Below are 19,194 nucleotides of genomic sequence, written 5' to 3' on the forward strand. Positions count from 1 at the left end.
AGGGAGCAGAGCAGTAGCTGAGGTGAAGGGAGAGAGGAGAATGCCAGGCAACAGCTGAGGGGCTGAAACCCATCCCAGCCCCCTACCCAAAGCTGATACAGCAGGAGCCCTAGAGCCGCCAGTTACAGAAGGAAACCGCTGCAGCCAGAGAGACTCGACGTTCCTAACTTCATAGAAAGGCTACATTTAAAGGTGTTAAGCGGTTTCCATTGGCAGAGCCGCCAGCAAACCCGCACAGCAGCGTCCAGTACTTGGTGGCCGTTGTCCCAGTCCGCACAGGTCAGACCCGGGTTTACAGCCTGGCTTAGGGGATTTGGGGAGGAGAGATAAGACCCCCGACCCTGAGCCGGCCCCCTGCCGCTGTACAGCACAGAGCCCAGGAGAACCAGCCCCACGGCGCCCCCGCAGCAGGCGGGCCCTGCGTTCAACCTGGGGGGGAGGGAGAGGCGGCCGCGGAGAGGGAAGGCTACGGCCAGGGCTGCATAGAGCCACCAGACACAAAACCAGCGCGAACTTCTCCCCCGCCCCGGCCTGTGAGGCGGCAGTAACCGTGCGTCTCGAGAGCTGTTTGGGGACAGGGCCGTGCGACGGGCGTGGAGGAAGCAGCCCCACCCCACGCTCTGCGGGCGGAGCCGGCGGCAGCTCCCCCCACAACGGCGGTCGCGCTTGGGAAGTTTGGTCCTCGCTGCGCTACGTCGGGCAGTTGCCCAGACAGGTGCCGGACGCGGGAGAGAACTCCGCGGAGCCGTTGGCGGGCCCTGGCGAGGGCCGTGGGCAGTGATGACGTCTGTGCTGGACGCGCTGTGGGAGGACAGGGATGTTCGCTTCGACATCTCCCCGCAGTGAGTGGCGCCCCCGGGCCTCCCCTCTGCGAAGCCTCCTTCCGCCCCGTTGCGGGGCTGGTTCGGAGAGCCCGGCCTGGCCGCCCCGCTAGGGCCCGAGGCAACTCCCGGCACGGCCTAGAGCAGGGAGCTGCCTTCGCCTGGGAGAGACCCAGAGAGGGGCCGCACTGGTGACTGCTCACGTCACGACGGAGCAGTGCATGCTGGGAGCCGCCGGGCCCTCCGACTCGGATGTGCGGTCGGCATCCTTTTTTTCACAAGGGAGCAGTGCATGCTGGGAGGGGGCAGGAGAGGGGGATGCAGGGTCACCCTGTGGAAGCCTGAAGGCTCGCCGCAGTTTTAGCACAGATACTAATCCTGCTGTTTAAGTTTAGGGACTGGAGTGTAGTCAGGGCTCAGAAACAGGCAGTAGGTTGCTCCTTCTGTGTACTAAATCCTCTAGGAAGCTCCGATCTATTTTCCAGAATCTCCACTTTCATTTAAAATAAAAAGTACTGCTCCAGCTGCAATGATTGCAAAGACAATCTCAAAAAACGTGTACTAAGTGTAACTAATGCAAAGATGTGCGCCCTGTTCACCTAATCAAGGCGTTTACTTAGATGACAATGATTTTAAGTGTCAGCATTGCTGTCTGTTTAATTCTTGATGCAAGAAAGTGGGATCTTCACAGATCTGTACTATTTAAAGATAATCTCAGTTTGGTGGTACATGTAAGTGACATTTTGGAAGATACTGCTTCCCCCTCCCCACACACTCACAACCCCAAGAAACCTAGCAGAACCCATAGGCATACTGAAGCCACATCAAAGTTCACAGAGCACACTTTTGTGTTTTGAACTTCTGCACAATCTAGAGTGAGTAACTTCACATTTTGGCGACTCATATAGGTGAAGCTTGGAAGATTACTTCTCTCCCACAGATCTGACCCCTGCTTACAGAACACGTTGGCCTTCATTGTGTTTAAGGGTTATCATATTTCCGGTTCCCAAAAAAAGAGGTCACTACCAAAGGAGGAGAGCTGGGGGGAGTACTCACTGGAGGTGGGAGGCAGTGTTGCCCCCCATCACAGTGCGAAGGTGGCTGGCACAAGCCCAGGATGCAGCAACAGCCATTGCAGATGTAAGGGAGGGACCAATCAGGAAGGGGACCAATAGGGACCCTTTCTGAGCTGCAGCTTGTCTGCTCTGAAACCCCCTACCCCCCGACATTTCATGTTATTTTAAAAATCCCTCAGATATAAATTAATATTACTACAAATGTTCAAATAATATTTTCTTGGATCGTAAACAAATAATAGTCATTTTATATTGTCCACACAGACACACAGCCTTTCAGTCAGTCTTCAATGTATTTAAATGGGAACATCTCCGCGAGTACATCACACTCCCATTAATACAGTGAAGAATATTAGGTTTTCTCATCTGATGTGCTACGTGCCTATGCAAATACGATAATATTTACAGCAGCCCATGGAATATTGCATTTGTTGGGGAGAAGGTGTTAAAGGGAATATGTGGGAGTAGAAATGATCACAACTTTTCAGGGCCTGAGAGGGAAAACCCAGTAATATCTTAATTGTACCTTATTTTGTTATGTCTAGACCAGAGTATTTTGTGGTCTGTTTAAATGGAAATGAATAGCCAAAACAAATAAAATTACCTTGTTTTAGACAAATGAAAATGAGACCAGGAGAGGTTCTTATAGACTGTTTAGATTCTATTGAAGATACCAAAGGAAACAATGGAGACAGAGGTAAGTGTGTACCTAATGAAATTCTCCTCTTAACTTCTAATTTGTTTAATCATTGAGGGCTTAAAGTGGCTGCCACTGAAGTTAATGGGAACACTCCCACTCACTTCAGTAGGAACAGGAGTGGATCCTGAATGCATAATTGTCAGAAAGGAAAGAATTATGCCATTAGAAAATGATTATACCTGAAGTTAGGTTATGTCTGAAAGGAAAATGCAGATCTAGCAAGTAATGTTCTACAGTTGTCTGTGAACCTTGTAAGAGAGAGCTACTGTATGTATATCTGATATTGGTCATTAGTCTTCTCTCTGAAGAAGATCTTAGGAAAAACAAACATGTAGACAATAATGCAGACTATACTAGTGTACTTGTACTACCAGACATATATCTGTCCTCTCAAGGGTATTCATCAGGTAGTGCAGTCGGTGCCAATGGCATGGGTTTGATGAAAAGCAAAATAGGTGATGGAAAGACTGAACCTGTGGGTTTGTTTGGAATTGAAAGCCTGGTTAGGAAGCAATTCATTTGAGTTCAGTTTCCTCCCTAAAAACAACTTGGTGATCTTAAGCGATAATCCTGCAAAAGGTTATATAGGCCTGTACTACAACTGTATAATGTCTAGTTTTAGTGGGAAGTTGTTTAAATTTTATAACACAAGAGGATTTCTCTTTTCAAGATTTATTGTACTCTCTAATTATCTCAGTGGTTTCTCCCATCATAGTTTAAGGTGCTTCTGTGGACAAAAGAAGTGGTAAATTCATCACAGTGTCATTGGACTAGGTTTTAAAATGATGTTATCATCAGGTAACTACATTTTAAAATGATATAGCCTATTTCTCAGAGGACTGTTCGAAATGGTAACAAAATCTTCATTTATCAACTTGTTGCAGGAACTGGAACTCTTTAATTTGTTTAAATTAATTCATGAGCCATCCTGATGCAGGAACTTAAATACAATGTGAGATCTTTTCATTATTGAAAAGCCCTTTAATAGAAGAACCCACAGAGGAGAATAATTCCTTTATCTCTGCTTAGAGCAAAATGTTGGGCCTTTCTTATACAGTAGTAAGGGATATTCACCACTGTGCTAGGGCCTTCAGTGGCCAGGCAGCCTAGCAGCTATATCATTGGTTAGGGGCTGGAGGGGGGACCTGCCCTCCTTTCCCTCCGGTCCTGGTCAGAGTCCTGGGCCACTCACACCCCTAGACAGGGGAGATGGATCTTGTTCCTAGCCATGAGGGGGATGCTCAGGACCTGTTGTCTGAGTTGCTCCTTATGGAAGTCTTTTAGCTTGGGGCATGGCCCTGCTAATCCAGTTTCCCCATGGTTGGGGCTTCGCAGTAGATTCCCCTTAGCAGGGGAAGGCTTGCTGGCTGGCTGGCTGGCTTGCTTGCTTCCAGTGGCTGCATTGGCTGGCTGGCTGGCTGGCTGGTTGGTTGGTTACATCTGTGCCTTCAGGCAGACACACAAAAAGTCCCGCCTCTTCACCAGTGAGTACCTGACTGAGCCAGGCTCCCTTCTTTTCTCCCCCTTCCAGCCCTGGCATTGGCTACAGGTATAACGGGGCAGGGCTAGCTGAACCCACACGTTTTCTTTAACCCCTGCTGTGCCTGGCAGCTGTCTCTCTGCTCCTTCATAGCCACATAAGCTGCCTTCGTGCTCAGCCAACCACTCCTGAAGATGGTTGGGCTGATGTGCAAGCAGAAGGAATAGAGGGGATCTGCATAAGGTCCATGGGTATAGGGCTACTTGGGAAAGAAGCTCATGTAAATGAACTCCTCATCCTCCCACCCACCACCAGTAGTCCTTTATAGATTCTGTTTATTGTTTCCATGAAGATTACTGCAGTTTCCATGATATGTGAGGGAAAAGGAATGAGAGTGAAATCCATAACTGTTTTTTGTTTGTTTTTAGGGCTTACCTCTTGTGGGTGTCACTGGTATATGGGAGTAGAATTGGGCGAATAGCTGACTTTTTGGTTCTCTGGCAGTTCTGGTGGCTGGAGGGGTTTCGATTTGCTCCAAAACTGTAGATTACAAAAAAAATTAAACAAATCAAAGACATCAACAAAAACTTTGATTTGGAGCAAACAATTTTTTTAATCTGAAATGTTCGGTCTCATTTCTGGGTATTTTTAACTTTTTAAAATAAAAGCAAAGGAAATGAAGGGCTAGATTCACAAAATAACTGGAGGAGGAGTAGGTGGTGGTGGTACCCCACTTATAACCTGTAGGGCACTCTCATTGAATGTAGAAGACCTATATTCAATTCTTCCATCTGCCTGATGTGGAGAAGGAATTTGAACGTAGGTCTCCCAGATTTCAAGAGAATCCCCTATCCACTGGGCTGTGGGATATTGTGAAGCAGGTGTCTCAGTCATTCCTGTTGAAGCTATTCTGCTTCATATAAAATACTTGAATAGTCACTGGGCTAGAGAGAGAATGAGAATGAGTATGGCTTAGTGGTTAGGGCTCACCTGAGGTGGGGAAGATCCAAGTTCAAGTCCCTGTTCCAAACCCTGTTTGAGAAATTGAAAGAGACCTACCCCAGAATACCCCAAACAGAATGGTTGGGGAAGTCTTGTGCAATATGGGATATCCTTTCTCCACATCAGAGAGAGACAGGGGGGAACTGTATTTCAGTTTTTTTACATCCCAGGTGAGGGGCCTAATACCTGGAGTAAAGGTTATTTGGAAGGCAGCTGTGCTACTGTTGCCACCATTGCCCCTGGCCATCCTGTAAATTTAGCCCAAAAAATCAAACACATTGTCTCAGATATGTCAAAATCATTTGTTTTAACATTACCAAAGTTATTTTGTTTTTTAGTTTGACTGAAACTATTTGCAATAAGCGCACATTCGCAACTAGTTTTGACTAACCTGAAACTGCATTTTTTTCAGTGAATAAACTACTTTGTCAAAAGTAGTCACCCAGTTCTATATCAGAAACTATTTGTTTCCCTCCTTCCTGATTGCCAACCTGAGAGATCTTTCTTATAACAGACCTTAGTCCTTTCTCTAGCTGACAACGCTATATAAGAGTTGTTAGCCTGAAGCTCCCTTTTTGTGTGTGAGACCCATTTAAGGTTCACAACCACCATTGTACTGTTAGCTGCACAGTCACCTGGAGGAAACCCATTCCTCTAATAGGATCTTGACGTAGGTGCTGAACGTGACTCAGTGTCATTCTATGGTGGTAATGAACTCTATCTAAAATAAAGGTTTTTAAAACAAAAGAAAGATCAGATTGGCATTTGTTTTGCAGGGGTTTTTCAGGAAGAGGAAGGGAGGCAGTTATGTTTAAATGTTAAGTTTTCTGGAACAACTTTGAAATCTCACGTTTAATCTGGATAGTTGTCATCAAATTTAATGAAAAATGTTGCATTCTTTGTTTCCAGGTAGACTTCTAGTGACAAATTTACGGATTATTTGGCACTCATTGGCATTACCTAGAGTCAATCTCTGTAAGTATCCCCTTTAGTTAAGATGAATAAAGTTTTGTGTTTTTTTATGTGGTAGTATGCTGAATTTTCACAACAGTAATGAGTATAGCAATAAAGTTAAAATCTAATAAACTCTTCAGTCTCCCATTGCTATCTAACCTGGGTATAATCCAGCAGTATTCATTATTCCTTTCAGTAATATAGAATTGATATAATAATTCCTAGATAAACTGTCAATGTTTAATAACAATTTCTCAAACTAGAATTCTGAAGATCACAACAAAGTGTGTTATAGTTTTCCTAAAGTCTGTGGAATTTGAAGGTTTGCCTAGGAATAACTGTTTCATTTTACTGTACTTTGAATTGCCATCTTGTCATATCAGTATATGCTGTTGCCACTTCTTTATTCTGATTTAATCTTGATCCTCAGTTTTTCTCTCCTCAGAAATATATCATTTACTGTTGTGGGCCCTGATTCAGCAGGCTACTTAAACACGTCTAACTTCAGTTACATGAGTATTCAATGAAACTGCTCAGATGCTTAAAGTTAAGCATATTTTTAAGTAGCTTGCAGAACGGTAGTATGTGTCATGGTACATTTGTTCAGCAGGCATTTTGCTCCAGATACTCAATTTCCAGTCGCCAAGAAAGTAGAAGTCCCGATGCTCACAAACTCAATCCCCCCTATATTATGTATTTGTGGTGATATTTTTTTCCAAGTTGTATAAAGTTTGCTTATGGTCTCAAGTACAGATTCACCCCTGCTATAAGCAGAGGCAATTCTATCCTTCAACTTTTTAGATATTTTAAAAATTGATTATCTTATAACTGTCAAGTAATACATATAACAGATAATGCAAGGTAATTTATTGACAAATAACAGCAAGTATTAATGAGTGAGTGAGTTTGCTAATTCTAGATTATTTCACACTGAACATCAGTGTAGGTGTTGAATGATGACCTTGAGAGTAGTATTAATAGGTGCAAAAATACCAGGAAAGACTGCCTTGTGCATCATGTAAAGATATAAACATCCTTATCCTTTTACCTGCCACCTTACCCTAGCTTTCAAGACTGCATAATCTCCCCACAACTAGCTCACTAGTTGTTCTTTACTTATTTCATTGTTGCAGCCTTATTCTGTATAAATTATATTTATATAATTTCTATTAATATTTTCTAGCGCAGTGTTTCCCAAACTTGGGACGCCGCTTGTTCAGGGAAAGCCCCTGGAGGGCCCGGCTGGTTTGTTTACCTGCCGCGTCCGCTGGTTCGGTCGATCATGGCTCCCACTGGCTGCGGTTCGCTGTGCCCAGCCAATGGGGGCTGCAGGAAGTGGTGGCCAGTACGTCTCTTGGCCCGCGCAACTTCCCACAGCCCCCATTGGCCAGGCACAATGAACCGCGGCCAGTGGGAGCCGCGATCGGCCGAACCTGCGGACGTGGCAGGTAAACAAACCGGCTGGGCCCACCAGGGGCTTTCCCTGCACAAGCGGCGTCCCAAGTTTGGGAAACACTGTTCTAGCAGAAAGATTAAAAACGGGGAAGGCTGTGAATGCCTTGACCCTACTCTTTTGACTAGGCTTACTTTTAATAACGATTTATTAAGATTTCTTGGACTATTTGGACCCTTATCCTTTATCGTATTTCCTAGAAGTCCCCATGTTCATTCAGCAGCTACTTTCAACTCATTTTCTATTATAAAAATTAAGGTCCCAATCCTGCATAGGGATCCTTGCAAGGAAGAAAATCCTATTCAGATTTATTTGCAGAACTGGAGCCTAAATTGGGAATAATACTGAGCACATCCCAATTTAGGTTCCAGTTCTGCTGCCCTTACTCAGATGAATAGACCAATTTTACTTTAGGTAGGGCTTGGGCCTGCTCCTATTGCAATCAGTGACAAAACACTAATTGGCTTCAGATTGGGCCCCTAACTATTTCAATAGGTCTGCTCAGAGGAAGAACTGAAGGATTGGGGTCTTAGTTTTTATAACACAAACTGTTGTGGTCAGGGCAATAAAGCATTTTAAAAATGTTACCTTCTTTTCCCTCTGTCCCCTCATTCTCTTCTTTTCAGACACACTATCCATTCCCTTACCCAAACTGCTTCTGTTATTTTTTCACTCTTAGCTCCTGGGATCCTCACAACAATATTAATATAATAGTGGTAGGGATTTTTGTTTTTAAGGGTCAGATTCTAGCTGGGAACAGGTATAACATAATGTAAAAGGCGTAGCCAGCCAATCATAATGTGGGCTTTTCACAATCAGTGTCCCAAGCAATGCTCTAACAGTATTATTCTGTATAACTGAGAATTTTCTTCTGATCAAAACTGTGCTTTTTTCTCCCCTCCCCCCCAATTTTTAGCTGTTGGTTACAACTGCATTATAAATATAACCACGAGAACCGCTAACTCAGTAAGTTTCAAAATACTTCTTAAATTAAAAAGGTGTAAAAGTACCATAAACACTCATTTCACTGTATAATCTGAAAGTTCATCTTTAATCATAGAAATAAAATAGTAGTGAATTTTTTATTTTAAATATTTAGAAATAAACTTTTAATTTTATAAGGAGAGGGTTTATTATTATAAGATTCTTGGGGGAGAAATAGTAACTTTGGTGGGGCCTGGATTTCAATAACCAGGGGGCCAGGAAGTCAGTGTAAAACTTCCATAGACTCCTCTGGGGGCCAGAATTTCACCTTAAGTGATTATAATTAGAATATGACAAAAAAAAAATAGCATGCTTGGATTGCTGATTCTCTGTGTTGTTTACAAAAAGTTAAATATTAACAATTTTTCTTATAGAAACTACGAGGACAGACAGAAGCTCTTTATATATTAACTAAATGTAACAATACACGGTTCGAGTTCATATTTACTAATGTGGTTCCTGGGAGTCCCAGACTTTTCACTTCAGTTATTGCTGTTCACAGGTACCGTACTTAAAATAAAGTTTAATTTTAAAAATTATAGTAAATCAAGTATATATGCAGAATTTGGGATTGCTATCACTGATGCACCCGTCACATACTCTCACGTACGTAAAGTCCACAGAAGTATTTGAAATACGAGCAAGGAATCTTAAAATGTGGGGTGGAGAGATGAGGGGCAGAAAGCCTATGAGTCCAATTAAATGAATAAATACCGTAAAACTCATTTCATTCATATATGTTTTTGACTAGGGACAATATCCCACACCCTGCCTCAGCCAAAACTTTCACTCAAATTGGAATGTGACGTGAATGAAGACTGCAGGCTCTGGCCCTAGCACAGTACATGTTACAATAACTCCAGTGCAAACCTAAGAAAAAAATTCCATTGGAACAGTTATCAATTATTAGGTGAAACTAAAATTCTTGGATTCTTCTCCTGGGTCATCCTTGCATTCTGTTAAAGATTCACTACATGGTTTTGTCTTAACTATGTTTTGATTTAAATAAAATTTATCAATTGATTTGCATCAAAAACCATTCATCTTGCCTTCATAAATGACCTGGAATTTGTTTGAATTAGGGCTGTTGATTAATTGCAGTGAACTCATACGATTAACTCAAAAAAATTAATTGCGATTACTCGCAGTTTTAATCGCACTGTTAAACAATAGAATACTCATTGAAATTTATTAAATGTTTTTGAACGTTTTTCTGCATTTTCAAATATATTGATTTAAATTACAACACAGAATACAAAGTGTAAGTGCTCACTTTATATTATTTTTGCACTGTAAAAGTGATAAAAGAAATAGTATTTTTCAATTCACCTCATACAAGTACTGTAGTGCAATCTCTTTATCGTGAAAGTGCAATTTACTAATGTAGAATTCTTTTGTTACATAACTACACTCAAAAACAAAGCAACGTAAAATTTTAGAGCCTACAAGTATACTCAGTCCTACTTCTTATTCAGCCAATTGCTAAGACAAACAAGTTTATTTACATTTAAGGGAAATAGTGCTGCTGTCTTCTTATTTACAACGTCACCTGAAAGTGAGACCAGGCATTCGCATGGCACTTTTGTAGCTGGCATTGCAAGGTATTTACATGCCAGATATGGTAAACATTTGTATGTCCCTTCATGCTTCGGCCACCATTCTAGAGGACATGCTTCCATGCTGATGATACTCGTTAAAAAAAATGCGTTAGTTAAATTTTGACTGAACTCCTTGGGGGGAAACTAGTATCTTTCCTGCTGTTTTACCCGCATTCTGCCATGTATTTCATATTATAGCAATCTCGGATGACCCGGCACATGTTGTTTGTTTTAAGAACACTTTCACTGCAGTTTTGACAAAACGCAATGTGAGATTTCTAAAGATAGCTACAGCACTCGACCCAAGGTTTAAGAATCTGAAATGCCTTCCAAAATCTGAGAGGGACGAGGTGTGGAGTATGCTTTCAGAAGTCTTAAAAGAGCAACACTCTGATATGGAAACTATAGAACCCAAACCACCAAAAAAGAAAATCAACCTTCTGCTTGTGACATCTGACTCAGATGATGAGAGTTAACATGCATCTGTCTGCACTGCTTTGGATTGTTATAGAGTAGAACCCGTCATCAGCGTGAACACATGTCCTCTGGAATGGTGGTTGAAGATGAAGGGACATATGAATCTTTAGCGCATCTGGCACATAATTATCTTGCAACACTAGCTACAACAGTGCCATGCGAATGCCTGTTCTCACTTTTGGGTGACATTGTAGACAATAAGTGGGCAGTATTATCTCCGGCGAATGTAAATAAAACTTGTTTGTCTGAGGCCTTGTCTGCACTACGGGAGGAGATCGATCTAAGTTACGCAACTTCAGCTACGTGTGGCGTCCACACTATGCAATGTTGACGGGAGACACTCTCCCGTCGATTCCACTGCGCTTCTCTTTCAGGTGAAGTACAGGAGTCAACGGGAGAGCGACCTGCGGTTGATTTAGCAGGTCTTCACTAGACCCACTAAATCAACCGCCAATGCATCGATCCCCGTGCATTGATCCCCCGGTAAGTGTAGACAAGCCCTGAGTGACTGGCTGAACAAGAAGTAGGACTGAGTGGACTTGTAGGCTCTAAAGTTTTAAATTGTTATATTTTTGAATGCAATTTTTTTTTGTACATAATTCTACATTTTTAAGTTCAACTTTCATGATAAAGGGATTGCATTACAGTACTTGCGTGAGGTGAATTGAAAAATATGATTTTGTTTTTTTACAGCACAGATATTGTAATAAAAAATAAATATAAAGTGAGTGCTGTACACTTTGTATTCTGTGTTGTAATTGAAATATATTTGAAAATGTAGAAAACATCCAAAATATTTAAATAAATGGCATTATGTTATTGTTTAACAGTGTGATTAATCGCACGATTAATAGTGATTAATTGTTTTAATCATGCAGTTCATCATGATTAATTTTTTAATCGCTTGACAACCCTAGTTTGAATACAAAAGCTTAAGTTCTACAAGTAATGATTTTAAATAATTCCTGTGGTTTAAAGTAGCCTGTATGATATTAGGGGGGAAAAAACTTTCTGATTTCTAAATAACACTAGAGCTAATTTCAATATTAAGTTCTTTCAAGGTAAAAACCAATATTAATAAGTAAAGTACACTTTTAATTGAAGTATTTGCATAGTAGTAGTGAATCATTTACTGTAAATCAAGGGAGGAATCATGACTTGATTGAAAAGCCCATTGAGGCCAGGATTTCACCCCTAAAGAATAAGTTATATAGATGTGAACATGTACATAGTCCAATGGCATGAACACTGATCTACACTATATACATAATTAAAATTGTGGAATAGTGATTTGTGTATATCTTATACACACAGCATATTTGTGCCTGATCTGAGTTGAAAATTAAATGTTTCCCAATGTCCATACTGTATATAATGTGTGAACAGCAAGGCTTTGGTTGCATTTTAACAGCTAAAAGAGCAGAACTGCAAGGTGCAGAAAAGTGACAGCATGCATCAGAACACTGCAAAAGACAAAAATTGATTTCAAGTTAAAAAGTAATTTTTAAAATGTTTTTAGTTGTTCAAAAAAAAAAAAACCAAAACAAAAAAGACCCAACAACAGGTATTCTACTTAGTGAAGGTTTAATAAAATTGCTGAACTTATTTGTAGAATGTAGATAATTGAAGTGGGAAGTTTGAAATATTTTATAAACCTGTGTTAACATGAACTATGAAAGACATTGAAATCTTCAGCTTTGGCATGTATTTTTATTTGTAGAGCTTATGAAACTTCTAAAATGTACCGTGATCTTAAGCTGAGAAGTGCATTGATTCAAAACAAGCAACTGAGATTATTACCACAAGAACAAGTATATGACAAAATCAATGGAGTCTGGAATTTATCTAGCGACCAGGTATAGTTAAAACAAGAGTATATGCAATTTTACTAAAACTGTGCTTTGTTTTTCGTCTTCCTAGCAACTGTACTATTATAGTTCTATAACCTCACAGGAATTCTCTTTTGGTTCAGTTCATGAGTGGGTTACATGAGAAGCTGTCCATCCTGTGTGTATGCTATTCAGTATAACAGAGTACTCCTCTTAGCAACCTGTCATGGCATTTGTGAGACATTTTCAGCTCTATATACAAGGAACTAGATACACAGCTCCTATTAACAAGAAGTATTTGAGAGCCTAATGGTCTGTGTATCATCCTGAAAGTATACCCTGCTATTTCTAAAACACTTTGCTGCATATTTGTATAATCTACTTGCAGTTTTTGACTGCATGTTTTCCTTTGTTTTTTAGTTGCTAACAACTAAAAACACTGGAATAGAAGATTATTTCTTGGGGATGGGGAGAGACTAGTAGTTGCAAGTGACATGTACAATATGTCGGTGTTATTCTCCAGGGCACTAGTTATTTGTACTTGTTTAGGGCATGGAACAAAATTGAAGCTGTTATTTGTCTGTGTAATTTTAGTCCAAAATGGGCATAACATCAGTTTTGATGAGTAAGAGAGTTCTTTCCTCTATGCTCCAGTTTCGATTTTGGCACACATCTCCCCAGTCACTTAAATTTAACGCACATGCCATTGTACTTGTACAGTATACCAGTTCTGGAACCATACACTGAACAACACTTGAAAGTTTCACATTATCCTCTAAGGTTCACTGTGCTGTAGTGTGATCCTGGTTTGCTGCAGTAATAGCAATCCCCCAAGGGTTTTCACCACTTGAGTAGTGATAGTCTTTAAGATCTTCTCCTGCTCCCATTGAAGTCAGTGGTAACACTCCAATTGACTTCAGTTAGGTAGCGTCAAATCCTAATTGAACTGAATGCGGAGTTCCATTATATTAGCATTTCAGTGCAGGATATGAGTAGGGTATGCAAATGAAAACAGGCCCTACATTTCAAAGGAATTCTGATATATATATTTTTTACAGGGAAATCTGGGGACCTTTTTCATTACTAATGTGAGAATAGTTTGGCATGCAAATATGAATGACAGCTTTAATGTCAGCATACCATATCTGCAAATTGTAAGTATCTTAACCTCAACAATCCTTTTTAAACCTAAATATTGTATGATATGGGTCAAATTCCAACCTTCGATTCACACACCTAATTCACATTGAACTTAAAGGGAGTTGCATGCCCTTATCTGAGGGAAGATTTGGCCCTATTAATATCTGTTGTAGAGCAGATTTTCTGTCCAAATTCCTTGAAAAATCAAGCCTTTCAGGATCAGGAGCTGGATGCTTGGATCTGATCTGCATTTCTGATTTCCATGGTGCTTACCATGCTGCTGCTCCAATGTCAGTAGTGTACACCACTGTATGTGACCTCTGGAATTCATCTTTTGATCAAAGTTTTCAGAAAGGAACACTGCCAAGACCTTGTCATCATTTCTGATGGAATACTCCTCCACCAGCTGTCAGTGGTTCAGATTTGGACTTCCAAATGGCTGAAGATGCCACGCATTCAGAGCTGATAATCGCAGTTAATAGTATTAATAAATTGTTTGTATCAAGGAATTAAAGAACACCATTTTTAAAAAACACACTTTACCTCTTTTTACTTTACAACCAGCGTTCAATAAAGATTAGAGACTCAAAGTTTGGCTTGGCACTTGTCATAGAAAGTTCTCAGCAGGTAAGATGATTTAATAGCATTCTTTAGTTACTTTCATTTTTACCTATATAGCTATGTAATTCTGATATTCAGGGTGCTATTTTTTAAACAATGAATAGACTGAACTCCTATATGCTCTTTAGAGTTTAAACTCAAGAAAACTTGGCTACATAAGAGGCCAAAATTGTGGTGAAAATATGGCTGTTGAGTTATGAATTTATTGAACAAAGATTTTGATGAATGAACCATCAGCTGATTAATGAGGTCTCTGACTGAAACACAAACTGGCCAGCATGGCCAGTTAATTTGTTATTTATTTAGGTAATGCCTTGTTACACAGGAACTCTGGTTTAGGGAGAGTAAAAATGGATTACTTTTAGCACTGTGCAGCTAAATACCATTAAAAAAACATTCTCATCTTTGCTACTCTCTGTAAAAGATTGGTAATTTCTTCTACTGGTGACCATGATCAAAAACGTTTCTACAGTTGAAAAAAACTATTTTTGGCTACATCAAATGCATTCATTATAACTGAAAAGCTATCTTCACAATAGCACTTATGATCTAATGGATGAAGCATTTATTGAGCAGCTCGAAACTCCTGAATACAGATCCTAGACTTGCTACTGATTTTCAGTTTTCTCTTGATGTCTCCATGTCTCTGTTTCCCATCTGTAAAACAGAATAGCAGTGCATAGCTTTTATAGTTCACAGGGTGTGAAATCCTAGCCCACTGGAAGTCCATGGGCCAGAATTTCACCCAGGGTTTGTACAGCAGTTTGAAATGTATAAAATGCTTATATAAAAGTCCTCACTGTTAGTATTAAGAAATGCTTGTCAAGTCAAGAGGAAGTACTTTGTCTATAAGTATATATATCTTTTATATAGTAAAAGTTAATTAATTTGAGTACATATTTTTCTTTTCTTGTAGAGTGGAGGATATGTACTTGGTTTTAAAATAGACCCTGTGGAGAAACTACAGGAGGCAGTGAAAGAAATAAATTCACTGTATAGAGTTTACTCAGCTAGCCCTATATTTGGAGTGGATTATGAAATGGAAGAAAAGGTTTGCTGTTCCTTTTATTACAGAAGCTACATGCAGCATTGCACTAACAGAAGAAATAAAATTATATTAAAAACATTATATATAAATGTATTTGTTTACTTCATTGTCTCAATTTACAGCCTCAACCTCTCGAAGATCTGACAGTCGAACAGGTTCAGGATGATGTGGAAATAGAATCTGATGAACAGACAGATGCTTTTGTGGTAAGCTACTCCAGAAAAACAATTGTTGTTTGATTATTTAAATATAAATCATTTATAGACTTGGGTTCCTACTAAAATATATGTTTGGTCTTCTGATGTTAGATAACATATTTAGATGTCTTTTGGGCATAAAGTCCAAAACTATGCTATAGTCTCTAACTGTAAATATATAAGCTTTTTTCAACATTCTCTTTAGAAAGAGCTATATTTCACATGATTATTGACAGTCAAGGTAGTTGGTGTTTAAAGTAGCAGTCACAAGCAACTTGCAGCATGCTTTAAGGTCCAGCAGGGTCTAAAAGCTTGTCGTTTAATCAGATCATACAGATATTAAAATTAAGTCTTCTTTCTTTCTGGGCAGATTGATTTGATAGTGTTGTGTCTAGAAGGTTGTCTCAGTATTTGCCCCCACAAGATTTTAGGAAAAGGTGATATTAACTGTTGTCCCTAAACCTAATATGAAGAAGTGATGAGTACCCACAACTTCCATTGATACAAACACAAGAGGATGTGCTGATGAGGTGGAGTCTTTTCTGAAATTATTTTAAATGTAGTCCTTTCCCTACACCCAGAAACTATTTTTTAGTATAAACAGAAGAGTGCACAAGTATTTTTATATGGTAGCCTAACCCAAAATACACATGGTCATAGTTCACCTTTGAAATCTGATAGACTCAACAATCCTAAAACCAATCCTACTAGTCTGCCCTTACTTTTCTTCTTTCCTATCCCTTATTTGTCCTGCAAACTTCAGTTTTTTAATCTCTATATTTTTCCTTTTTCTCCTCTTTCAGTCTGTAATTTCCTTTCCTTTTTTTCTCCCTCTTTCCTTATGGGTTTTTTTCTTTTGTTTTGGTTTATTTTTTGGTTTCAGTGCCCAGAGTACTTTTATTTCTATGAGCTTGTCATCACAGTTACAATCCTTTTCTCTTACATCCTTTTCTCAAAATTTGGATTTTGTCTGGGTTATCTATGCCTTTGTCACTTCTACTTTGGATTAATCTAATGTGCTCTGTATTTAACTATCCTAGAATAATATTTGGAAGCTGTAGCTGGTATGGAATGTAGTGATCTACTTGCTTAGCGGTAGTTGCCACAGGGAACATATTTCATCTGAATTCCACAGGCTGGCTCCTTAATAGTCTGTTACTGTAATTGAAGGCATTAGTATTCTGTACAGTCCCATGTGATTTCAGGTCTATTCGGGAAAATGCTTTGGCCCACCAAGACAGCTGAGGTCAGCTGAGACACTTTTTGCTAAATCCCTAGATTTAAAGGTCTAGGAGCTGCTGGCCTGGACCTCTCAGAGAAGAGCCCTTGATGCTGGAATTTGCTTCCCGTGCTTGTCCAAGACTCAGTCTGATTTTCAGGGGATGGTATAAAGCCCACCTCTTTATACAGGTCTTTGTGTGAGACAGGAATGACTTTGCGTAAGTGTTAGATTAGCCCATTAGCGTTGTTGACTAATCATTTTGATAATGTTATTTTTAATTTTTGTGAACATTCCCCAAGATATTATGAAGAGCCCATTTTGAGAAACTGAATAGCTGCATATGCAGCAGGAACTATGAGCATGCCATCAGTTCTGCCTCTGTTTTATCATGAAAAACACCCATTTATTACAACAGACATTTTAGCAGTTATTTAGATTGACTATTTTATATTAAGTCACTGCTTTCTGGTTAAAGTTTTGCATAGTAAATTTCAACCCAGAGTGAATTTTTAGTCTTATTTATAAAATGAAAGTAAAAGATTCTACCAAGCACACATGTAAATCTCAGAAAACATGCCAAATGCAGTTTTAAATAAAAGGGATTTTGTTTAATACTGAAATTTATTTTAAAATGGAAAGTTAATAGAACTGAGAAGCCTAAAGTATCTCTGTGTAGATATAAAAAAGTATTAATGGTAAATGGGAAAGTATTTTTTTAAATTGTACATAGGAAAACAATTTTAAATCATTTAGGTGGGTTTATGATACTTTTTTTTTCTCTTTGTAGGCTTACTTTGCTGATGGTAATAAGGTAAGAACACTTTAACATTGTAAAATGCATATTATTTAATAATTCACTATTCACAGATTCTAATGAAACTTGTCTTTTATTTGTTCCTCCTCCCTATCCCCTTCACCTCCAAAAAAGCAACAAGATCGGGAACCTGTATTTTCAGAAGAACTGGGACTAGCAATAGAGAAACTGAAGGATGGATTCACGCTTCAGGGACTCTGGGAAGTAATGGGATGATTTAGATTTAACATTTTCCTAATCCGTGCAAGGCATGTAGTCATTATGTTACTACCAGATCTTTAGAAAGACTGAAAATATTTGAGTAAGACAGAACTACTATACCAAAGAGAAGGAACATATAAATATCATACAATGCATAGTTAACTTATTTTGTGAAAGAAAACTTGTTAAAGAAATTGTACATTTGTAACAATTGTATTTTGTATGTTGTTTTTGTATATATTTCTTGTGCTAAAATTTTAAATTAAATTATTTATTTGCTTATAGGAAAAAAAATGTACTGATCTATAATTGTGTCTAAATAACATTTCCATAGCAACTTTTGTGACACATTCTTAAAATGTTATTTAGGGGAATAAAAACAAAAATATATGAATGTGGGAAACTTTTTTTTTTTTTTTTTTTTTTTAGAAAGAATAGTTGTATCATTGTGGCAGTATTGTGGTATTAATATCATTTTGACAAAGTACTGTACTATTCCAAGTGTAACTGTTAGTTTTCGTATTACATATAGAACTTCATGTACTGTATCTCAATCATCATTCCAGGTACTAATTTTCATCCAAAGACTCCAGTACAAATTTTTTTCAGAAAGCACTGACTCGTTTGTTTTTTAAAGGAGATAATCAGGAAAGAATCACACACTACATATCTTTTGCTTCTGACCCATCAGACCTTTAGAATGTTGTGTTACATGCAGAGAGAATTGAGTCATTTATTGTTTAAAGGGGAGATGCAGCTGTTATGTTTTTTAGTGAGATGAGATCTTACACACTATTTCCTATAAATGGAAAAAGTCAAATGAGCTCTCCTTTCAGCTGTTGTTTTAACAGCTGACTGCACCAGTGACTTCACTGTGGTATGGAAAGGAAGAAAAGCCTGTTAAATATTTGTGTAAAACTTATATACATAAAACTATAATTAAATGAAATCCTGTTTATATCAAATGTATTTATAAAAGTTGGTGCCCAATCCTGCTCCCATTTAAGTCCCATTAATGGGTGTTTTGCCATTGACTTCTGTGGGAGCAAGATCAAGCCCTTTGTCACTAAAGCATGTTAAGCAAATTCTGGGTTGTTAAACTTCTACATTTCCAAATTTAATCGAAATCTAAGCCTTCCCTGCCTAAATCCTGAAACTTTTAACAAAAATAATTTGTGAGTACCTAACTCATGTATATTTTCTAAATCTGCTCTTCTTACTTTGTTAAACTATTAAGAGTTTGTACTATTAATACAAAGCCTCTTTTCTCAATTTTTAGTTTTGTGAACATTCTCATTGATGAAAGAATTTTCATTTGTGGCATTCATTTTTTTTTAACATTTTCTATTCTGTCTCTAACGTACATATTACCTTCATTTTAAAATGGATAGAGGATACCCCTAACTGATGCCACTTTTAATGTTTCCCTAAAATGAAAACTTAAAAACAAATACTTGGGGAGAGGGGGAAGGGAACTGATAATGTCTAGGAAAATGATCTGGAGTGAGAACTACATTTTAAGAATAAAAAAATTGGAGCTTCATTTGTAAATAAGTGGAATTTTGCTTGGAGACTCG

The 19,194-nt window shown here is 38.8% G+C and overlaps 1 protein-coding gene across 3 annotated transcripts; it reads left to right on the forward strand.

The window, feature by feature from the left end:
* Positions 1–634: 634 nt before the first annotated feature.
* Positions 635–19,171, forward strand: BBS5 (Bardet-Biedl syndrome 5). Of its 3 annotated transcripts, XM_074967514.1 has the most exons (12): positions 635–842; positions 2,512–2,594; positions 5,989–6,054; positions 8,403–8,452; positions 8,845–8,972; positions 12,266–12,401; positions 13,433–13,528; positions 14,079–14,141; positions 15,052–15,186; positions 15,306–15,389; positions 17,390–17,413; positions 17,531–19,170. In XM_074967514.1, the coding sequence occupies exons 1-12, from the start codon at positions 781–783 to the stop codon at positions 17,630–17,632; spliced, it is 1,029 nt and encodes a 342-aa protein (XP_074823615.1). In that variant the 5' UTR covers positions 635–780; the 3' UTR covers positions 17,633–19,170. The 3 variants fall into 3 exon arrangements, with proteins under 3 accessions (XP_074823615.1, XP_074823616.1, XP_074823617.1); XM_074967515.1 differs by lacking the exon at positions 14,079–14,141 and having other exon boundaries at positions 17,531–19,171; XM_074967516.1 differs by lacking the exon at positions 2,512–2,594 and having other exon boundaries at positions 673–842.
* Positions 19,172–19,194: the final 23 nt, after the last annotated feature.

Source organism: Natator depressus, chromosome 11 (genome assembly GCF_965152275.1).
Source record: "Natator depressus isolate rNatDep1 chromosome 11, rNatDep2.hap1, whole genome shotgun sequence".
Classification (NCBI taxonomy): domain Eukaryota; kingdom Metazoa; phylum Chordata; order Testudines; family Cheloniidae; genus Natator; species Natator depressus.